The following is a 23,447-nucleotide window of genomic DNA, read 5'->3' on the forward strand; positions in this document are numbered from 1 at the left end:
TTTGTATCATCTCTGTTTGTTTCTCTTGTGTGCATTTGTTTTGCAGTAAGCAATGGCCTCGCTTTTGCTTCTCTTTGGGATGGCCGCCACCACATAGGACCTGAATGTCCTACTGCTTTCCAGGAACAGAAAGAAGACCCTCTATTTGTCTGTTTCAGTGGCAGCTTGGTAGTAAAAAAAAAACTGTTGAATGGGCCACAATTTTCAGCAGACCATCACGTGAATGGGACCAGTCTCTTTTCTTCCCGAATATCAGAAATTAAGCACTTGGAAAGGAGATTTGGCCAAGATGACCCATTTACAGGCTGGACTCAGCCCAGAGACTATAGAGAAAGCTCGCCTAGAACTGAATGAAAACCCAGACGTTTTACACCAGGATATTCAGCAAGTCAGGGACATGATCATCACCCGGCCTGACATTGGATTTTTACGCACAGATGATGCCTTCATCCTGAGATTCCTCCGAGCCAGGAAGTTTCACCAAGCAGATGCCTTTAGACTCCTGGCCCAGTACTTCCAGTACCGCCAGCTAAACCTGGACATGTTCAAAAACTTCAAGGCTGATGATCCTGGCATTAAGAGGGCCCTCATCGATGGGTTCCCTGGAGTGCTGGAAAACCGCGATCACTATGGCAGGAAGATTCTTCTGCTGTTTGCAGCCAATTGGGATCAGAGTAGGTAAATGTAGATAGTGTCTTTATTTGTTTTTTCTTTTTCATAAGCATTGTCACTGCATGTTTGGGGCTGTATGCCTTTACAGACAACGGGCTCTTATTTAAAAGTATATATTCTACGTGTCCACAAAGAGAATTTTAAGGCCACAGGTCTTTTACTGTCATCAATAGGTGATTACAGATCCACAGCAATGTTTTGGAACAAAAGAATCCCAGTTTTAGAATTGTAAGAGACCTCTATTCCTCAAAGTGGGTCATTTGTTTTAATGAAATTGAAATCTGGTCTTCTAGGAGAACCATATATTCTGTCTTTAGGGTTCTCATCTTTAACAGCAACAAAAATGGATGCAGTAGATGGCTTTAAGTCAAGTGTTTTTAACACATGAACTAATTTCTTGGATCCTCTCCATGACTTTAATATCTGACCTTTCTTCTGCGTGCCAGACCTTCCCATCCAAATGCCTGCCGGCCATTCCTCCCGCAAAGTCCTGTGAAGAACCACAAGCTCAACATGTCCCAACGGAGTGCAGCATCTTTCCCACTCTGCCCGCTCTTCCATCCCTCCAGTCTCTCGAGCCAGAAATCTGGGTGTCTTCCTGGACCGCTCCTTTGCCCTTGCTGCCCACAGCCAATTAACTGCCAAGCGCTACCCCTTTCTTCTTAAAACCACCTCAAATCTCTTCACTCTCTTTGCCCCCATGGCTACTGCCCTAGCGTAATTTCTCATTATTTTCTCACCTGCATCACTGAGACAGCCTCCTGACTGGAGTCCCTGCCTCTGGTCTAGTCTCCTCTGAGCCATTGCAGTCTTTACCATCATCAGAGTAACCCTTCCGAAATTCCATGACGTCGCTCCTCTCATTAAAATTCTTCAGTGATCTGCAAGGTCTTCCAAGTAAAGTAAAGCTCTGTATGATCCACCTTCTGCATCTCCTGCTCTTCTTCACCCTCTGCCCTTTTTCATGCTCTCTGGTTGGAAGTGTAAGCCTTGTCTTAAATAGCTGAGGTTTCAACATGCCTCCAAGCCTCTGGACTTGCCCCACCAGCTACTTAAGGGAGGGATCAACCATTTCTTATGCCAAGTCCAACCGTCTTGGACATAACCTGCCTACTGACTCACACCTATCTCTATGGTTCTTTGGGAAGGTAGTCTTTACCTACCTTCCATCCCAACCTGTTTCAGTGAGGTGCCTTCCTCTGCTCACATATTTCCGTTAAAGTAGTTACAGTTGGAGTATAAGAACCACTGTTATTTTAGTTAATATTTTTGAAAACATACCACATACTCTGCTAAGCATTTATATGTACATATATTATCTCATTTAATCCACTCAAGAACTTTGCATGATGGGTGTTCCTATGATCCCTATTTTACATTTGATGACACAAGGTCTTGAGAAGTTAAGTAACTCATTCAGTGTCACACAACTAGTGAAATACAGAGTGGGGTTGACTTGAGAGCAAGTTATCTTAACCTACCTTTACTGTAATTGTGTGTTTGCTTGTGTGTTCTTTCTTATCCCTCCTCCCAAGACTGCAGGTTCCTTAAGAGCAGGAGACTGTGACTTTTTCATGTTTATCTCTTGGGCACATGGTCCAATAGGCAATAAATGTTGAATGCAAAAGAATGCATGAATTAATCTCCAAAACTTCACCTGTGGCTTGAGCTCTCACAGGGGGGATCATATTGAAATTATGGTATTTGGGGAAACATACGTTTAACTTTTAAAATATACCAAAGAGCCCCTCCCCCAAATATAATTAAAAGGAATTTCTACGGTGCCCCTTTAGTGCCTCATATGACTGTTCCTCCTCCTAAAAATGATGATTCGTATGGGACACCTTAGGGACCACTGGCTGTTTTCTGGCTGATAAACTGGAATAGAGCAATCTAACCCTGAAAAGGTATTTGAATGTTTTAACACTATCAGTCTAGAGATTGTTCAGGTCTGCACCTAGGCCTGGGCTGCCCTGCTATGTCTCTGTTCTGTTATTCCATAAGCATTAAGCATGAGCCTCTTGTTACAATGCTCCACTGATGAGAAAGATTTCCAGGTCTTTACATTCTTGCATATATCATCCACTCAACGAACATGTGACAAGTGTAGACTTTGTGCCAGGGCTTGTGCTAAGGCACAAGGACATGATGAACACGATGAAAATACAAGGTCCCTCCAGCAAACAACCCCTTGGGCCACCCACTGTCCAGTTATGGTGCAAACACATAGACAGCTAACTCCCATCTACCACAGGAGAATTCCTTTTGAGACGTAAACCATCAACACAGGACATGAGTCTTAAACTAGAGGGGGCAGCTGTCCTCTTGAAAAGGGCACATGAACATTTTGGATTTCGAAACAGAAAAATGTGATGATTCTGGAGAATGATCATGCTGAGTTCATCTGTGCTTAGTTGAACGTGTTGGAGAACTTGTCTCTGCTAAGACGGACAATGCACAGAACACCAGTAAGCGATGATTTACACACAAGGAGATAAATCATCAGGAAATACCTTGTTTTGTATTAGTCTTTGGTCTGTATGTACCTCAAAATGTGTTAAGAAGCAAGAAGAAACAAGCCTTTAAGGGAATAATTCAAATCTTTATGATTAAGATAACCTTGAAAGAGTTACTTCACGTCTCTGTTCCTCAGTTTCCTCAGGTGTAAAATAAAAAGCTTGAACTAGGTAATCCCTGAGATACCTTCTAGCTCTAATGGCTCATGAATGTGAAGCTCATTCAGCCTGATCCTACGGATGGAGAGGGATTTTAAAATTCACTTTATAGGCTCCTGATTCACTAGGTTCTTTGAAGTAATCCTTTCTTCTCTCACACACACATACACAACACACACACACACACACACACACACACACACACACACACACACACACAATCTCTTTCTTCCACCTCTCCTACCCCTCCCAAAGCTGGGTCTACTTGAGGCAGTTTGTTTCAAATTGTAGAATACTATTTGTTCCAAACCGCTTTGGCTTTAACAAGAAGGTGAACGACAAGGCTGTCTTACTGATAGCCAAAGATGATTAGAAGCAAACAAACCTCAATTTGAACCTGGATACTGTCATGTGATTTACTGGTTATATGACCTGGGACAAGCAACCTCTTGATGGTTGTTTAATAATGTAGTTGGGAGGACTGAATGAAACAAGGCATTTAAGGTACACAGCGCATTGGTTGGCCCATAGTAAACAATTAATGTTAGCTTCTAGTATTATCACAAACACTATTAAACCTCCCACTACAAATATAATAGAGCACAGATGGTAAATAAGTTAAAAATAGAGACAGGCGTACAATATTTGAGAACAGAAGTGGGCCGACGAGTGTGAGCTGCCCCTTGCCCATCCTCAGCAGTTGTTAGCTTTCTCCCCAGAAGTGTTCCCTGTCACACAGACCTAGCCTAATGGAACCTTGAAGGGCTGAAGAGTTAGCACAGCTTTGCAGAATGATTACTTGACTCTCGTGGGGAGCCCGAGATGACTGGAAAGTGATTTGAACGCCTTATATAAAAGGTTTACTGAGATTAAAATGGTTATTAATATTTATTAAAACGATATAAATCTCATTCATCTAGACCCAGACAGCCTGAGTAAGAGCCCAGAACAGTGAGTGATGAGAAGTGCTACCCTCCAGGGGCGTGTGCAGGGCTAGGTGTGCCCACAGAGCACAGGAGCCTCCGAGCACAAGCTGGCCTCCTCAGCCGACTTCTGTCTTTCCTGAGGCTGCCGGGCTGAACCGAAACGAGTTAGATTAAGTCAGCGCCCATCTACTCGTTCATACAATGCGGCTGGTACCTCCAGCGTCAGCAGAGTGTGCATTTCAGCTCAGCAGCCTGGTGTGTAACGGAGACCTAAGGAAACACTCTTGTTCAATGAGCCTTTTGATCTTTTTCACCTAAATTCATAACAACATTGGCAAGAATTCCCAACTTGTCCCCTAAGATCTGATAAAAAAGACGTCTATTTCTTGTTTCTTTATGAGTTGCATACTTGCACGGGGCCACACAGCCTGATCGGCCCAGGAATGCCCTTCCCACCAAGGGGAAAACGTGAGCACAGAAGAACTCGTCTATTTTTTTCTGGATTTTGCTCAGTTAACAAAAGAGCTAAAAATGGGTCAGGTTATTTTACTTTCTGGAGCCTCAATATTATCAAATGGAAATGGATCTAGTACCTGGCATGTGGAGCTGTTGCAAGGATTAACCCCAAGTACTCTAGTTGATGGTGTCCAAGGGGCAGGATAGGCTAGTGATTAAATGCACAAACTCTGAAGCCAGATGGCCAGCTTCAAATTCCAGCCGCCTCCTAACCAGCTATGTGATCCTGAGCAAGTTGCTTAAATTCTTATTATCCTCAGCTTCTCACCTGTGAAGTGGGGAGGACCATGATCACAGATTAGCTCTAGTCAGTAAACGGCAGCTCTTTCTTAAGAAAAAACCTCAAAGCAGGCAAGTATCTAGGATATCAGGTCACAAGATGTCGTTTCTAAGGGCAGCAGAATTTGATGCCATTACTAACTTGCCTCCTCCTGAAAAGTATAGACAATATAGCTAAGACCCCAAGCCACCATGCTCCAAAGTCCTCCATGGTAGCTCAGCTGTGGCTGGCAGGCTCTAAGAAGTCACCTGGTCTTAGTGTCCCTACCTGTTATGTTTACTGTAGTCTCAGGATATCAGAAGAGCATTGGCGGGGAGCAGTCCAGGTAATACAAGCCCCACAATAGACTCCAATAGTATCTGTTGGTGCCATGTGCAGACCAGCTGGTCCCCAAGTACTTTAATGGGGGACAAAACAATTGGAAATGCATTGTAAATCAAAATATATAAAATTACACTGGACATTCTTTTGTCAGTGTATTGTTTGTTTCCCACAACTGAAAGCTCAAAAATCAGCAGCCAGGGCTTCCCTGGTGGCGCGGTGGTTGGGAGTCCGCCTGCCGATGCAGGGGACGCGGGTTCGTGCCCCGGTCCGGGAAGATCCCACATGCCGCGGAGCGGCTGGGCCCGTGAGCCATGGCTGCTGAGCCTGCGCGTCCAGAGCCTGTGCTCCGCAACGGGAGAGGCCACAGCAGTGAGAGGCCCGCGTACTGCAAAAAAAAAAAAAAAAAAAAAATCAGCAGCCAGGTGGAAAATTAGTTGCAAAGTTGGTTCTTTGAGGAGGCTGAGGCGTTCTAAGGAAGAGCCACGTTAGGGTAATTCAGCAGAGAGAAAAGGCAGCTGATGGACAGCTTGATTACTACCTTCGAGTATACAGAGTTATTATAAGGCGGCAATGAATCCTGTAGGCTCTCTTTCCCCAAGATACAGAACCAGGGACAAAAGATTTGCACTGAAGCACAACCATCTGGATTGAAGATCAGGGAGCCTGAGCCACGGCTTCAGCCCCAGAGCTGGGACAAGGGCGAGGGGTTGGTGCATTTGCTTGGGATGCAAAATTGAAGGGGGCACCGAAACACTTCATTAATCAAAGTAAAGAACATTGTCATAAAATATTTTTTAGAATCAAAATTAACGCAAACAAAACTTCCTGATGAACAGAATATCCAAATTTTCAAGAAGGCAGGATAAGAATTATTGAGTTTCCCTTGTGCTTTGCGTTCCAATATGGCTCAGCACAGCATTGCTCAGGCCAATCAGATTTCTCCAGGGAAGAGCCTTAAGTTGGTTCCTAGTCAGTTATATTACAGTGTATAATTCTGTACATCCATACTCTATACAGCTGTTAGGACCTTATGGTTCCCAAGCATTTCCATGTACACTTTCTGATGTGATGCTCATAACCATTTGAGGAGTTTCAGTATCACTAAGTTACAAATAACAAAGAAGAGGTTTGGGGAGGAGAGGATACTTTCTAAACACAGAGCATTATGACTCATCAATGGAAAAACTTAGACTCAAGGCTTCCAATTCCAAGCTCATTGCAAAGACACTTGGAGCTGACTGCTCAGCTCCTGAGTGATTAGATATTTCAAAATATCCACGGAGCTTCTGAAAGGCTGGAAGTGGATTTCCTGGTGGTAGACAAGGGTGTAGATGAAGACGACCACAGTGGAGAGGATCTAAGACTTAAGAGCAGAGATTCTCAAAAGAAGCACAACTGGCATTTGAAGCTGCTTAGTTCTTAATGTGCAGGACTGTGTCCAGCATTGGGAACGTCTAGCATCCCCTGTCCCAGGTGCCTTCATCACCTGAACGACCACCTTCATATTTCCAAAGCCCTTAGGGGAGCTAGAACCCACTGTGAGAACCCCTGATGGGGCGTGTCTAAAAACGTCCTAACATCAATGTCAATAACACCCTTTGTTAATTGCCTTTGTGCCAAGTGTTTGATACATATAATTTATAATTCCTACCATAGTCCTGCAAGGATCTATGTTATGTGTGTAGGTAATCTATAAAAGAGATGAAATGCTTCTCTCGTCTGTCTGAATAGAAAGACTATGCCTTCCCATGAAACCCTAGCTATGGTCTCATTCCTACCCTGAACTCAAAGCTTCCAGAGCTTCTTACAATCAAAATCTGAATCACTGGTGTGTTGCTAAGTGGCAAAGCAGCCCTGGGGTCCAAATGCAAGATTTTTCACAGCCTCCTTTCAGCCCCCTCTCCTAGCCAAGAAGCCCGGGGTGTCTCGGTGCAAAGAACAAACCCATTCCTCGTGAGTTCCCAGGGGGCTCAGACAGTGAAGGATGAGCATTGCAAGTTGGGTGCACCGGAAGTTGAGATGAATCTGGAGGCTCAATGGGGAGGGCCCATCTAGTCCCTAATAAGAGTGGGAAGAAAGGGAGTGGAGAGGGACCCATCACTTCAGTTTGAGCAAATAAGAAGATGGGTGGGGTGCTGAACAATAGACATGCTAGTCTTTTTTTAACTATGTGATCAGTATTTTATGAAATGCAGTAGCATTAGTAACACTTGAAAAATAACAGTATACATAAGAGCTGGGCCTGTCATGTATTCAGGCTGCAGAAAATACTAGGGCCCGTGTGCAGTTCTTTGACTCCTCATGAGATGGTACTTATGAGAATTGGGTCCACAGGTTAGGGACCAGTGATTAAGAGTATGGTTCAATCCCAGCTTTACCACTTGTGAGCTATGTGACTCTGGGTGATGCAGCTCTTTAAGTTTCCGGCTTTCTCAAATGGGACCTGGCGTGACCCTAGCTAAGGTTGCTGTGAGGAGCCGAGATAATACAGGCAAAGCACTTGGCGGAGCCCCTTTTTTTTGCGGTACGCGGGCCTCTTACTGTTGTGGCCTCTCCCATTGCGGAGCACAGGCTCCGGACGCGCAGGCTCAGCGGCCATGGCTCACGGGCCATGGCTCTCCGCGGCATGTGGGATCTTCCTGGACCGGGGCACGAACCCGTGTCCCCTGCATCGGCAGGCGGACTCCCAACCACTGCGCCACCAGGGAAGCCCTTGGCGGAGTCTTTGACACACCGTTAGCGTTCAGTGTATGGAAACAAGTACTGTTACCACTTTATAGTGTAATTATCTACTGTAAGACTTGCTGTTGTTTAGCGGGATGAATCCAAGGTTCACGCGTTCCTCCATGCACTCCAGAGACTCGCTGAACAGTTAGAGTTGGCCAGCTCTGGGCGAGTTCCTGAAGGTCCAAAGGAGCTCCGCATCCCAGAATGGCATCTCACACAAGCCCCCCGCCCCCCCCCCCCAGTCCCTCCAGGTGTGAAACGACAGGAAGATGAATGATACTAGGGTACTTGACCTTCCTGCTGTCACAATTCTGAAAGCAAGGACACTGCCATGTTTACTTTGCAACGAAGAAATCAACCGAGGATCTATCTGCTCTCAGGGAACGGGCGCTTTTCCACTCACACTTTTTTTCTGGACAGGCGGTCAGCTTCTCCTCGTCGCCTCATGCCAGACGTGATGGAGCTAAAGGATATGCTGGCGATCCAGCTCCTTCAGACGTCACCGGTTATTGCTGAGCTGTGGCAGCCTCCAAAGGGCTGGCGTGGCCTGCGTCTCGACAGCACGGTGGTGGGAGATGCGCATTAAGAGGGTTTTCTCTTCTGAGTAAAACCCTGAGCTAGTGGGTGGGATGTAAGTCTTCAGACTATAAATAAGCCACTTGACGGAGGTTCACCTTTAGCTTTTGGAAGAGCATAAAAGAGCTTTTTTTTTTTTTTTAACAACTTTATTGGAGTATAATTGCTTTACAATGGTGTGTTAGTTTCTGCTTTATAACAAAGTGAATCAGTTATACATATACATATGTCCCCATATCCCTTCCCTCTTGCGTCTCCCTCCCTCTCACCCTCCCTATCCCACCCCTCTAGGTGGTCACAAAGCACCAAGCTGATCTCCCTGTGCTATGCCACGAAACTGAGTTATCTGTAGTGAGGCGGATGGACCTAGAGTCTGCCATACAGAGTGAAGTAAGTCAGAGAGACAAATACCGTATGCTAACACATATATATGGAATCTAAGAAAATAAAAGAGCTTTTTACAAGCAGCGGGGGGTCTACACCTCGTTCAGTTTTACTGTCCTAAGTATAAGAACTTGTGAACGAGGGGCCAGATTTCCAAAATGTCAGTGCTGAATGTTGGGTAGCCAAGGGGGAGGCAAGTCAGGTGGACTTTGTGCTTCTCACCAGGGCCATGAGGCAACCCTCCTCCCCAGTCCCAGGCCCTATCGAGGCAGGTTCAGGAAAAGGTCTAGCTCTCTGTTCTTCCTACAGAAACATTCCCAGCATCGTTCTGGGAGTGATTAGTTTTCCAGTTGTTGTGACCTTGGCAATGGGCAAAGTTGAAAGGAGAAGGAGAAGGAGAGTATTACAACCACAAAGTCAGACAGTGTTGAGTGCTCACCTTGCGGCAGGCAGTAATGCTCTTAGGCAGTCACTATTCATATCCTTATTTTGCAGGTGATGAGATTGAGACTCAGAGAGGTTAGGTGACCCATCCAAGGTCACACAGCTGGTAAATGGCTAAAATGAGCTGGATCTCAGACCTAACTCCATAGTTCAAATACCGTTCTGTGTAGCTCACCACTAGAACGCATTTGCCAACTTGGGGGCCATTCGATCAGACACTCTGGAGGGCTCTCAGCAAGGTATGAGTGAGCAAGCCTCTCTTGGTCACTCAAGGTCCCAAAGACTTGAAAAGCCTCTCATAGCTTAACAGGGAGATCCTGTTGCCACGTCCTCCAATCTCATAGAAACCTGGCAAATCAAATGTTGAAGATCCTGTCCAATCTCAACCCTAATTATTTGGCCATAATAAGAGTAACAACAAAAACAACTTTGACTTTTTAAAAACCCCAGCCCAGCAAAGGAATCTGGATACTGCTTGGAATATGTCACAGAAAGTGGTCCTAGTACAAGTGTGATCTAAGATCGTGATCGAAAACGTCATCTTTGCCCACCTGTTCCTTCCACTAAGATGAGTCAGCTTTCAGTTGGCAAACAGAACCCCAGCTCCACGGCTTACCAGCTCTGTGACCTTGGCGAGATACATAACTCCTCTAACCTTCGGTTTCCTCACTGTCTGGTAATAATCGTGTGTCCTTGGTAGAGCTGTGAGGGTTAAGTGAGGTGCTAGGTAGGAAGGGGTCTGACACAGACAGCCATGTCCTTTCTTCCATCATTCAGGTGGTTTTCCCACGTCGATCTAATGTAAAATGCCCAAGATACAATTTCTCGTTCGGTTTAAAGACCTTATAAGACGGACCACATCTCTGTTACGTGCTTCTAAAAAGCTGGTGATTGACGTGGAAATGAAGCTAGAAGAGTTTACTCTGCTTCCTCAACCTGCTGGATGAGTGTATGGCTCGCCACATGGGTTAGTCAAATAGTTCCTCAAATATTTCTTTTAAATCCCCTTCTTCCTCCGTAAGAACTCCTTGTCAGACATTCTTCAGCACTCACACTCTAATTCTGCTTAGTCCGGGGCTCAGCTGCTTCCGGCCCACTGTCAACATCCCCTTCGATTGAGCTCAGGTCCTTGAAAGCATGCCCGTTAGAAGCGTCTCCCGTGTGCATTGAATGGAAGGCAGAGCAGTGGGGTCTCTGCTCTGAGATAACACAGCAGTGCACGCTCCTGCCTACCTGGGTGGCTGCCCCTCAGGGAGCTGTCAGATGTCACACGGCTCCTGTAACATTGTTACAAAGGCCGGGCAGGTTTGCAGCAGGAGGGGAACCAGGAGAGCAAGCTTTCATTGACAGCATATCTTTCCAGGCCACCTGCTCCGCGCAAATTCTCACTTACGAACCCAGGAGTTTAAAAGACATGACACTCATTACTTTGTAGATAAGGAAGTCTCCTCTGATGCCTGGAAATTTGAGGGTCTAAGAATAAATTCCTCCTGCCTGGAGCGTGGCCTGGATAAAGGAGCCGACCCAGAGCTTTGCTCACTTACTCGACTTGAAACGCTGCTCCGGGGGGGGGGCACAGCCTGGGTCTGCTCTTTATAGCCAGCGGTAGTAGAAGAGGGCACGGAGAAAGGGCGTTTTTAATCACGGTGCTGTCTGTGTGCTGCGTTCACTGCGAGGTTTTCTCAAGGGCGTAGCTGACTTCCTGAACGAGTGCATTGCGAGCTATGGGGCCTTTTCTCGTATGATCTGAAGCTCTTCTGGGCAGTTCGCTGCTTTCCCCAGTTCTCCATCAGCCGGGAAGCATCTTTTGATCCCTTTACAAGAAGCACACTGTAGAGCTTCCAAGGAAACCCCCCAGTGCCTGAGCCCTGAACCTCAGTCCTAGCACCAGTGCCCAGCTCTCCTGCCCTTATATGGTTCCTAGATAATCGCTCCTGAACGGTGATATACGGAACCTTAAATAGCTGCTGGGGATGATTAAATGCCTGCACTTCGCCGAGGTTGTAAATCAAGCTCAGAAGCCATCTATTGTGAGTCCTATAACGCAGTAGAAGTTATTGCCACTATACTGAGAAACATAGCGTCAGACAGGAAAATAAAGAGAAGGGAAATTTTGTTGTGAGGGTTTTAAAGTGATGTGTTGTTTTTTCTTTGCAAATTCTCTTTTCGTTTCTCATCATTTTTCTCTTCTCTTCGCCTCTATTTCTTCCCCATCTCTAATGCTCCCTGCTGAGTGTCTCCGAATCTAATTTCAAATCTGGCACTCCCGCAAGTAACACCCAGTGTCTTCCCGGCTAAGAGTGTGCTAATATTAGTAATGCTTCCCAGGCAATGGGCATCTCCTGTGCCACGTTGTTAATTTAATCCTCCCAACAGTTTATGAAGGAGAATTATTATCTTCATTTTAAATAGAGGGTGTTTAATCTGGACAAAATCACAAGACTGGTTGGTGGTTTGATTCTGAGTGTCTCCTTCTTCATGATACCCGGTTATGGTTGGGCTCTGCTTCTGGGGATTGTATCACCTAATCTCTGATTGCTCACAATTTATTACAAATTCCCTGCTCGGGAATCCTTACGGGCTCCCTAACAAAACTGATTCAGTCTCTTTGCCACACATTTTGCCATAGAAGACCTTAAGCATCTGGCATTGCTCTCCTTATCCAAAGGACATCTTCCACCTGAGTAAGCCTCCTCTCCCCCTTCCCCCCTCCTCACTCATTGAAGCTCTTTCCCACCTTCGCTTACCTAGTGCCTACTATTTAGTTTTCGTTTCCATGATGAGGTGAGCATGGGCCCTACAGGAGCACAGACAAGAGGCATCGAACCCACTGGGAAGCTGGGGCCTCAGAGACATTTTCCTGAAGCCATTATCTGACTTGAAGGAGAGGGAAGACTGAGCAGGCAGAGGGGAGGAATGTGAGGGGGGCCGTTTGAGGCAAAAAGACCACAGAGTGCAGGGATCCAGGGAAGAGAGAGCTAGCCTTGTTGGAAGAGCCTCAGTTGGTCCCGTTGAGCATAGACTATAAGGGCTCACATGGAGAGAGATGTGGCTCAGGAGGTAAGCAGAGGCCAGGAATGAAAGGCCCTGCTTGCCACAAGGAACCTGGGCTTTATGCTTGAGGCCAGATCAAGCCCTGCTCCTCTTTCAAAGCTCTTCTCCACACTAAGAAGCTTTGTCCACGGCTGGGGCAGCACTGATCTCTTCCTTTGTTCTTCCTTGAATGCCTGTCACACTCATCTTCTTTGCTGCACACTTCTCCATGCTTCAGGAAGCTTCTGGAGGCAGGAGGCTGTGTCTTTTTCTCCTTGGTATCCACAGGTACAGAGTAGCGCTCCCTCTTGACTGCCGGGGAGAAGTCTGGAACAATGGAAAGTCCAGAGGGGAGAAGCTCTTTGTAGACTCTTCCCAACGACAATATTCTTGTTAAGGGGACCAGAGTTGTGTGCAGTTGAACTTGAGAATGGAGGAGGAAGAGATGAGGATGCTCTGTCTACCGCCTGCCCAGTGATCCTCAGCATGACATAATGGGGACAGAGAATGTCCTAGAAGCAGCAGGAGCAACCAGGACGTGGGACTGGAGTCACTACTGCGGGGTCTGTCGTGGCTCTGTCCGCTGTGCGATGAGCTCAGGTGCCGATTTCCTCACCTAATAAGGATGTGGAAGTAGACGACTTGCATGGTTTGCTCTCAGTTCTTACATTCTGTATTCCGTGCGTGTCACTGTGCATAAGACCGAGTTGAGAGAAGGTTTCATGTTATAGAAGCGCCCATCGTTCAGGGTGCTTCCTTCCCTGCAGAGCTCAGGGAGCGGAAACCCGACTCCCCGCCTCATTCTTTGCGAGCGGCGTCTTATTTCTACTCTGGACCCTCCTCAGCCTGACAGGTTTGTGTGGCTGATGTCGCTCGTGCGTTTCCTCATGAGTTTCTGATGAGTTAATCCATTGTATAATTTTATAGCACGCATATTGATTAGCAGATCACACCACCACAGCTAGAGTATTTCCGTTTGATATTTGATCTGTGAAACCCCCCAGAATAATACTGCAATGCCTCATTTACCTTATGGCTTCGTAAGGGAAGAGGGTATCCCATCCAGAGAAGTTAAATCTTCAGATAGTTGAGGGTTGCTTTTTAGAAGCCAATTTTAAAATTTTATTTTATACAGTTGTGTTTTTTTTTACAAAAACCACCTTAGAATGCATTATGTACTGCCTACCCTTGTCAAATATAGGGTAATACTTTTTTTAAATGAGGGGCTTCCCTGGTGGCGCAGTGGTTGAGAGTCCGCCTGCCGATGCAGGGGACATGGGTTCGTGCCCCGGTCCGGGAAGATCCCACATGCCGCGGAGCGGCTGGGCCCGTGAGCCATGGCCGCTGAGCCTGCGCGTCTGGAGCCTGTGCTCCGCAATGGGAGGGGCCACAACAGTGAGAGGCCCGCGTACCGCAAAAAAAAAATAAATAAATAAATTAAATGACAAATGTTGACAACAGTAAATATAAGTTACCGTGCCCTGGGCTGTGAAATAACTATCGTGATGAGGATTCTTGGAATATATGGGCTTTGTTCCCACGCTACATGGCCCAGACTGCCACGCTATGTGCACTTTCTAATTCTTCTGTTTGTTTTGTTTTGTCTTTAGTACCCCTTTCTCCTCTTAGCTATTAATTGGCTATCGTTAGTGGGCTTGCTTCAAAACCCTTTCTCCTAATTTTCTGTGGATTAGGAAGCCAGAAAACTGAGCGTGTTGAATTGTATGCTTTGGGTGAAGATCTATAGGGAATCCCAAGAAATAATGTAAATGAGCTGCAGCAGTGCATGACTTTTATGGCATCTCATCTGTACGCTCAGAAATACAGTTCTGCCTAACGCACCAGCAGGCAGGGCACGAAGCACCTTCTGATGCAGATTGTGTCTGGAGCTGGGCAAAATGGAAAACCTGGGCAGCTTTTCTTCCAAGGTTTTTCCCATCTTGGATTCACATACTACACCCCCCTCTGACCTGTGTGTCTTTCTTCTCTATACCATTTGCCCAGCCTAACAGAAAAGGACCTATGTTTTCATTTACACTTGGACTAAACCTGTTTTTACCAAAGTGGTGACTATCCTTTATATTTTTATGTTTAGATTTTTCTAGCTATTAAATGCAAGCTTTTGTCTCTCATCAAGAATATATTGTGCAACATAAAGTAGCTTAGCTCTCTGTTTATCTTTTACTACATCCTGTGTCTTTCCTGAACACCTACTCTAAGGCAGTGGGGATCCAAAGAGCACTGTCCCTGGGCCCACTCCCTTTGGTCTCCTCACTTGAGCTGCCACCCCCTTCTCATGTGTCATATGACCCTGACTCCACCACCATGACCAAAATATAATTTTTATATTTATAGATTTAAATTTATACTGCTTTGGTCTGTTCACCCAGGGATGGGGACAGGAACACGGACACTGGCAAAGCATCATGAGCTCATAGACACCTTAGCCGGGGAGAAACGTGGGAGATGCCTTCTTCCTTGTTTTCCACAGTGGTCTAAGTAATTGCAGCTGCTGGGTAAGTGAGACACATTTACCTGGCTCATTTTGAACCTGAGGGCAGAGACTTTTGGTCTACATTTGGCCACTGGGAATCTGTAAATCTCCTGACATTTTAGACCCATGTGCATTTGGTATAGAAGGTACCCAGCTTCCATCAGATTCTCAAGAGGCTCACAGCCAAAAGTTGTTTAAGAACCCCACATTCGATTTACTGGTTTCCCTGTGCATACAGTTCTGCGATGCCCTGGGGAGCAAAGACCCTACTTGGATAGTATTACAGAAGGGCTGCCAGATGGGCCTGTTGCTCTATCCTAAGCATGGAGGGCCATGTGACTGTAAGAGGAAGCATTACTGTTACACGTGAACTAGACAAACACCAAGGATCCACCGCAGAGCACAGGGAACTATATTCAATATCTTGCAATAACCTACGATGGAACAGGATCTGAAAAAGTTATACACACACACACACACATATATATATACAAATATGCATATGTATATATATAACTGGAAAATAAAAGAGTAAGCATTGATGATAATCATGACAATAGAGAAAGTATTAGGACATTGGAAATCATCCACAATCCCCCCACTGAGCTATAACCACTTTTTACACTGAGAATTGAAGTATATTTTGCACACATAGACACACACACACACACAATCAGGCTTATACTGGATAGCAGGGTAGCACTATGATACAGAGCTCAAGAGCTGTGGTTGGACTGCCTGAATGTGAGTCAGAGCTCCACCACATACTAGCTGCCTGAGCCTGGACGAATCACTTAAACACTCTGGGTCTCAATTTAATCACCCATAAAATGAGGAGAGTAATAGTATCAACCTTAAAGAGTTGTAATGAGAATGAAAATAGTTAATATAAATAAAGGCTCAGAAAAATGACTGACCCATACTTAGCACTCAATAAGTGTCAACTATTTTTTATTGATTTGCTTTTTTCAATTCAGTAAATTTTTAAATTGAAGTATAGTTAATTTATAATACTATATTGGTTTCGGGTGTACAGTATAGTGATTCAATATTTTTATAGATTATACTCCATTTAAAGTTATTACAAAATAATGGCTATATTTCCCTGTGCTGTACAATGTGTCCTTTTTTGCTTATCTATTTTATACATAGTATTTTGTATCTGTTAATCCCCTATCCCTATCTTGTCCCTCCCCGCTTCCTTCTCCCCACTGGTGACCACTAGTTTGTTTATTAATCTGTGTTTTTTTTCAGTTAAAATTATATCATGGTTATTTTATTAGTTTACTAAGCACGTATTAAGCACAAAATTATGAGTGGATAGTTTAAAACTCAATTAATGCTGAGCATTAGGCTATTTTCAATTTTTGACCAGTATAAATAATGGCATAATGAACATCTTTCTATATAAATATTTCTCTACGTCTTTGGTTTTCCCTCCTTAGGATAAATTCCAAGAAGTTGAATTAGTGAGCAATGAAAACTCATATGGCTCTTGTACATATATAGTTAAATTGCTTTCCAGAAATAAGGTTCCAGTCTCTATTCCCCCAGCAGTCTGTGAGAGCTCTCCTCTCTCCTTGCTGTACAATGCAACGTGTTGGTATGCATACTGTCATCAAAGCACTGCTTTCTGTTGGTCTGATCAAGTTTTATTGTTTCTTGCTTTTCCCCACTTCCACCCTTTGGGTTTGAAAGTTATCTACTTCTATTATTTTACATGTTATTCTCCAAATTTTAATATGGATGCTTTACCAGCAGATTTTGCTAAGACGTTCGAGGTCGATCTCTCTATTCTTATCCAGAATAAAGAAAAAAGAAAGCTCTAACTTCTCTCTGAACTTCCCCATATTTAAAATCACTGCTATCTATTGTTTTAGTCCTACCATGTATTCAACCCCAGAGTTATTGTTATCGTTGTTGTTATCACTTGACAATTAATGCCTGTTCAAATTTTCCAAGGTGTTTTACCAATTTCTTTGTTCATTGTTGAATCTTTTTTTAAAAAATTAATTAATTTATTTATTTTTGGCTGCATTGGGTCTTTGTTGCTGCATGTGGGCTTTCTCTAGTTGCGGCGAGCGGGGGCTATTTTTCGTTGAGGTGCGCGGGCTTCTCATTGCGGTGGCTTCTCTTGTTGTGGAGCATGGGCTCTAGGGCTCGCGGGCTTCAGTAGTTGTGGCACCCAGGCTCAGTAGTTGTGGCTCATGGGCTCTAGAGCGCAGTCTCAGTAGTTGTGGCACACCAGCTTAGTTGCTCCGTGGCATGTGGGATCTTCCTGGACCGGGTCTCGAACTCGTGTCCCCTGCATTAGCAGGCGGATTCTTAACCACTGCACCAGCAGGGAAGCCCTCATTGTTGAATCTTGCACATGACTCCTCTTTGTGAATTTATTTCCTTCTTGCTGAAGTGAGTAGCTGTGGCTAGTAAACTCTCTTAGCCACCTTTGTATGTATGAAAATGTAATTTCTTCTTTACTCTTAAATAATATTTTAACTGGGTATATGGATCTAGATTAAATATTGTTTTCCCTAAACACTTTGAAGATATTAATTGCATTTTGGTTGCCTTAAAAAAGTGTATTGTCAATCTGATGTTTCTTCATAGGTATCTGTTTTTTTTCTCTCTGGTGTCTGTTTTATGCCAAAACCATACTGTCTTGATTATGATAGCTCTGTAATATTAGTTTGAAACCAGGAAGTGTGATGCCTCCGGTTTTGTTCTTTTCACTTATGACTTCTTTGGCTATTCGGGGTCTTTTGTGGTTCCTTACAAACTGTAGGATTGTTTGTTCTTGTTCTGTGAAAAATGCCATTGGAATTTTGTTAGAGATTGCATTGAATCTGTAGATTGGGTAGTGCTTTGGTAGTGTGGACATTTTAAAAACATTACTCTAATCCATGAACAGAATATCTTTCCATTTATTTGCGTCTTCTTCAATTTCTTTCATCTTTTATATTCCAGTGCACAAATATTTCACCTCCTTAGTTAAATTTATTCCTGTGTTTGTTTGTTTGTTTTTGCTGCTACTGTAAATGGGATTGTTTTCTTAATTTCTTTCTGATAGTTCATTGTTAGTGTATAGAAATGCAACTGATTTTTGTATATGGAGTTTGTATCCTGCAAATTTACTGAATTCGTTTATTAGTTCTAACAGGTTTTTGGTAGAGTCTTTAATATATATAGTATCATATCATCTGTAAACAGAGCCTCTGTCTCCTCCTACCCTTACCATGGACTTACAGGAAAGCCCCATTCCATGTCATGCCCAACGACACGGCAGGCAGAAAGTGTCTAGCTGAAAGTGTTTATTGGGCGCCATTTTAAATCTTTGTGAGGTTTAGCAAAGTACCAGCAGGCACAGCCTTGATTTGGTCTCTATTTTGAAGTCATTTCTTACACTGAGAATTGTTTGCTAGCAGGAGAGACTGAGAATAGGAAATAATTTTATTTTCCAACTCAACAAATCCTGGGTCTTTCATACTGAAGAGTTCCTTCTTTAGTTCATCTCTCCTTTGACATAGTTTATCATACATGACCAAAAAGTGCCAGTTGACACTTTCAACTTTTTGCCATATTCACAAGTTCTTTCGGTACATTTTCTGTGCTCTACGTTACCCCAGAAAACGGTCTTGCAAATGTTCCATCACCGATAACACAAACTGGCTTTCTCCAGTCTCTAATAGCAGTTTCCTCACTGCTCTTCCAGCCTTTGCTAACAACAGTTTCACTGCCTTTCAGCCTTCACCTGCAACCCAGAACTAAAACCAGTGCCACATGTTTTAAGCTTTTGGTACAGCACAACTCCATTTCCCAGTATCAATCTGGATCTACTGTCTATTATGCATAGCAAACTGTACCAAAATTTAGTGTCTTAAAACAACGATATATTATTTCTCATGATCCTGTGGCTTGACTGTGTAGTTCTTTGCTGGTTTTGCCTGGGTTCACTTACATGCCTGCATCAGCTGTAGGGTCAGCTGTGAATTGGGTTCAGTTGTGACAGCTGGAAAGCTGGGCCTCTGTCTCCAAGCAGTCTTTCATCTTGGGCTTCTATAATGGTTACAGGGTTCCAAGAGAGAAAGGGCAAAAGTTACAAGGTCTCTTGAGGCCTAGACCCTGGAACTTACATGTTACTTCTCCACATTCTATTTGTCAAAGCAAGTCATGTGACCAGTCTGGTTTGAAGAGGTACAGAAAGTGACTCTTATTTCTGGTTGAGGGGTGCAGCCCAGTCACGTTACAAATGGAGCTGTCTCCTGAGATGGGAGGTCTTTGTGACCATTGAATAATGTATCACAGAAGCCAGGTCCTGTTAATTTTTATATTCTTTGCAGCAACAAGCATATCATCTAACATAAATAAGCGCTATAATAGATATTTGTTGAAGTGAAGGAGGAAGAATAATTTAGATTAGTAATTCCAAATCTGATGTTCTTTTTAAAATAGACTTGGCATTCAGATACTTTCAAAGGCATTTTTTCCCCCCGATGATTTAGAAGGATTGCACTCCACATAATAAATGTGGCCATAAAAATGCTGATTTTTATCTTTTAATACTTGAAATCCCTAAGAGCATGTTCAGTTCAGTTAACGGATTTTCGGATTTTCGATTTGACAACTCTCATGAATACAATAGTCAGGCTATCATAAAGAAGTGAGCTAAAGGAGATCTCTTTGTTCCGGAGGCAAGAACAATTCATACACATGAATATATGCCACCATATATGTCTGTGTAGAGGAAACTATTAGATGGAGAGAGCATGAGAAATTCAAAGAGAGCCCTTCAAGGAAGAAATCCAACTTTTTCTCTTTAGTTAAAAAAAGGGGGGTGGGGCAGGAGGAAGAAGCATTGTTTCTATATATTGCAATAAATTTCATCTTGAAATAATCAAAGGAACTTTAAATCCCGGCAATTTAAAATACGGTAAAAGTTGAGCATAAACATGTATGTACTAACAGCACAGTGTTTCTGTTGCCATGACAATGCTCTATTGTCTAATATCTGAGCCTCGTTTTACGTTTCTGCTTATTAACGGATAGAACAGAAAATTTCCAATCACTTTTAGAATTATTTGTAATATAAATATTTTATCTCTTTAAAGTTAAAACTCTGTATTACCTACTTTCTCAGAGCATTGCATTTAGTTGTTCCTCAAGATTTAAACTGAATTAAAGCACATCGAACTTGTAGTTCCAATTCCAACTATGACTTAAAAAGTTTCAACTTTTCTGTATGATTTTATTCCTGTGTGCACACTGGAAAGAAATATTTTTCAGATACTTGTGAAGGCATTTTTCTCTTCCTCATTTTTAAAAAAAATTTATTTTATACAGGAACATAGTTGATTAACAATGTTGTGTTAGTTTCAGGTGTACAGCAAAGTGATGCAGTTGTACATGTACATGTATCTATTCTTTTTCAAACTCTTTTCCCCTTTAGGTTATTACAGAATATTGAGCAGAGTTCCCTGTGCTGTACAGTGGTTCTTTGTTGGTTATCTATTTTAAATATAGCAGTGTGTACACGTCAATCCCAAACTCCCAATCTATCGCCCCCCCGGCTTCCCTCCTGGTAACCATAAGTTCATTCTCTAAGTCTGTGGGTCTGTTTCTGTTTTGTAAATAAGTTCATTTGTATAATGTTTTTTAGATTTCGCATGTAAGTGATATCATATGATATTTGCCTTTCTCTGTCTGACTGCCTTCACTTAGGATGATAATCTCCTGGTCCACCCATGTTGCTGCAAATGGCATTATTTTATTCTTTTTATGGTTGAGTAATATTCCACTGTGCATATGTTCCACATCTTCTTTATCCATTCATCTGTTGATGGACATTTAGGTTGCTTCCATGTCTTGGCTGTTGTAAACAGTGCTGCAATGAACACTGGGGTGCATGTATCCTTTCAAACCATGTTTTTCTCTGGATATATGCCCAGGAGTGGGATTGCAGGATCACGTGGTAGCTCTATTTTTAGTTTTTGAAGGAACCTCCATACTCTTCTCCACAGAGGCTGCACCGATTTACATTCCCACCAACAGTGTAGGAAGGTTCCCTTTTTTCCACTCCCTCTCCAGCATTTATTGTTTGTAGATTTTTGATGATGGCCATTCTGACAGGTGTGAGGTGATACCTCATTGTAGCTTTGATTTGCGTTTCTCTAGTAATTAGTGAAGTTGAGCATCTTTTCATGTCCCTCTTGGCCATCTGTATGCCTTCTCTGGAGAAATGTCTATTTAGGTCTTCTGCCCATTTTCTTCTCTTCCTCATATTAAAGGGGTGTAACAACATAGTCAGATCACCTACACCTAAGTGTCCTTCCCTGCTCCTGGGTCAGGATTAGATTCAGTGGTCTCCCCCCAACCATCATATTTTATTAGTAGTATAGGATTCTCCTCTAAACACACACGGTGCCAACCCTATCTTAATCTACACAGAGGCAATAATATCCACCATGTGCCTGGCACTATGATTCTAAGAAGGGAAAAAGACAAGTCGCTGTTCTCAAGATACCTGTTGTTTAACTGAGAAAAGAATACTTATGTAAATAACCATAATCTCGGTAATAATAACAGCAGCCACCATGTTTTGCACACCTGCTCTTTGACAGGTACTTTACATACATTATCTCCATTCTTCCAAAGACATTTCTAATTACACATTCATTACGCCCAGTTTGCAGGTGGGCAAACAGGCTCCGGGAGTTCTGTGAACTTGCCCAGTACTACTGCCGTAGTAAGTAGATGAAGCAGGAATTCTAACTCAAATTCAGTGTCAAAGGCCACGCTCTTTCTGGGTGGCCTTCTAATCCAGGGAATAGTTGGATCGGGACACCTGGCAGAAAATCTTAAAAGTGCCCCAGATGAGGGTACAGGACCTCAGCTAACAGTGAGGAGGAGAGAAATTACTGTTGTCTTTCCTAATAGGGCCCATTTGTGGCTTATGTGGAGATGGGGATTGAATTGGAAGGTGACGGTAGACTTGGACACACAGGTTGGTCAGGGTTATCGTGGGCAAGTTAGAGCCGGGTCAGGTGGGCAGGCTGTCCTGTCCTTTCAGCATAAGTTGCCTGTTATCCCCTTCAACCTTGTCCTGGCCAATCTTACTCTTTTCTAAAAATCGCCTTCTTTATCTCCATGCAAGAACTGTCTTTTCTTCCTTCATTCATCAGACAAATCCATTACTTCCATAAAGCATCTTTCAGACTGCAGATTCCCTGAAGCCTCAGAAGTCCTCCAGCGTGCGAGTTCATTTCTAATCTCACTTAGATGGATTTCTATGGGTCTATCATTTGTGTTTTCATGTTTTCCCACTTATGTGGTTGTCTCTCAGCGGGAGGTAAGTCTTCAGGTAACAAAGATTTGTCGTTGGTTATTAACTCCCCTCCCTCCTCACCCTGCACTCTATTTACCCTGAACATTTGCTAACTCAGAGGCATATTATGAGGAATAAGTTAAGGCAATAAAATAAGTGAATGACAAACCCATGAAAGCTCTGCAGAATAGTGCACTGTGTCTAAAATGGAATTTTCAATATTATGTCTGCAAGTTGGACCTGTACATTCTTTTCCTTTTCCTTTTATTTCTTTCTATTCTAAAAAATGTTGAGTTCCTCCCTTTTGATGTTTTTATATTTTCTCTTCATTTTTTCTCATTCATTTTCCCCCAGTATTTCCTTCTAATTATCTTTTTTTAATTTAATTTTATGAAAGTAATAATGTAATCTTCTTTTTCAATTTAATTTTGATTTTATCAAAAGCCAAATTATAATAGCTTTTGAACAGTAGACAGCATCTCCTTACTTCTCATTATCTCTATCTCTAACTCCCTTGTACAGAGGCAAATGTTTTCAATCATTTTGACTGTATCTTCTAGTATTTACTTGCGAATTTTGAGGTGACACGCATAAATTGCTATTTGTTTATCATTTTGGTTTAAGTTACTATTTAGTGATTCTGCTAAGAGAATTTAGTGATTCTGCTAAGAGAGTTTAACCCCAACTTGCACATCATTTTCCCCTCTTCCCAACTTCTTAAAATCATGAAAACACAATTTGGGACTAAATCAGTACTTAGTGTTTATATTTTTATAACTATATAAATCATATTCATAGCTGACCACATTAAAAAATGATTATATTTTAAATGCTTTTTAACAGTAAAAACCTATGATGACATTTCCTTCCTTATACAACATTTTGTTATCCCTTAGGTTAGTAATTGCTTTTATAAGAGATTACTTGATGTTCTGTGCATCCAGCACTGCCCTTTGCCCTTGGCCATGAGCCTTAGACTCTGGCTTTCCTCCATCCTCGCCTTCTATGTCATGGGATCCCCTGGCCAAGGGAGCCAAGGGGACAGGGACATGTCCACCTGGACGCTGTGCCCCTCTGC

General features: G+C 43.2%; 1 protein-coding gene across 1 annotated transcript in view; it reads left to right on the forward strand.

Annotated features, from left to right (window-relative positions):
* Positions 1 to 223: 223 nt before the first annotated feature.
* CLVS1 (clavesin 1) overlaps positions 224 to 23,447 on the forward strand; it is a gene marked incomplete at both ends in the record, with an annotated part of 133,631 nt that continues 110,407 nt past the window's right edge. Inside the window, one exon of the mRNA XM_082859074.1 lies at positions 224 to 678. Within this exon, the coding sequence (XP_082715200.1) occupies positions 224 to 678 (455 nt within the window). The remainder of the gene's footprint in view (positions 679 to 23,447) is intronic.

Source organism: Leucopleurus acutus (assembly GCF_964270905.1).
Source record: "Leucopleurus acutus genome assembly, chromosome: 17".
Classification (NCBI taxonomy): domain Eukaryota; kingdom Metazoa; phylum Chordata; class Mammalia; order Artiodactyla; family Delphinidae; genus Leucopleurus; species Leucopleurus acutus.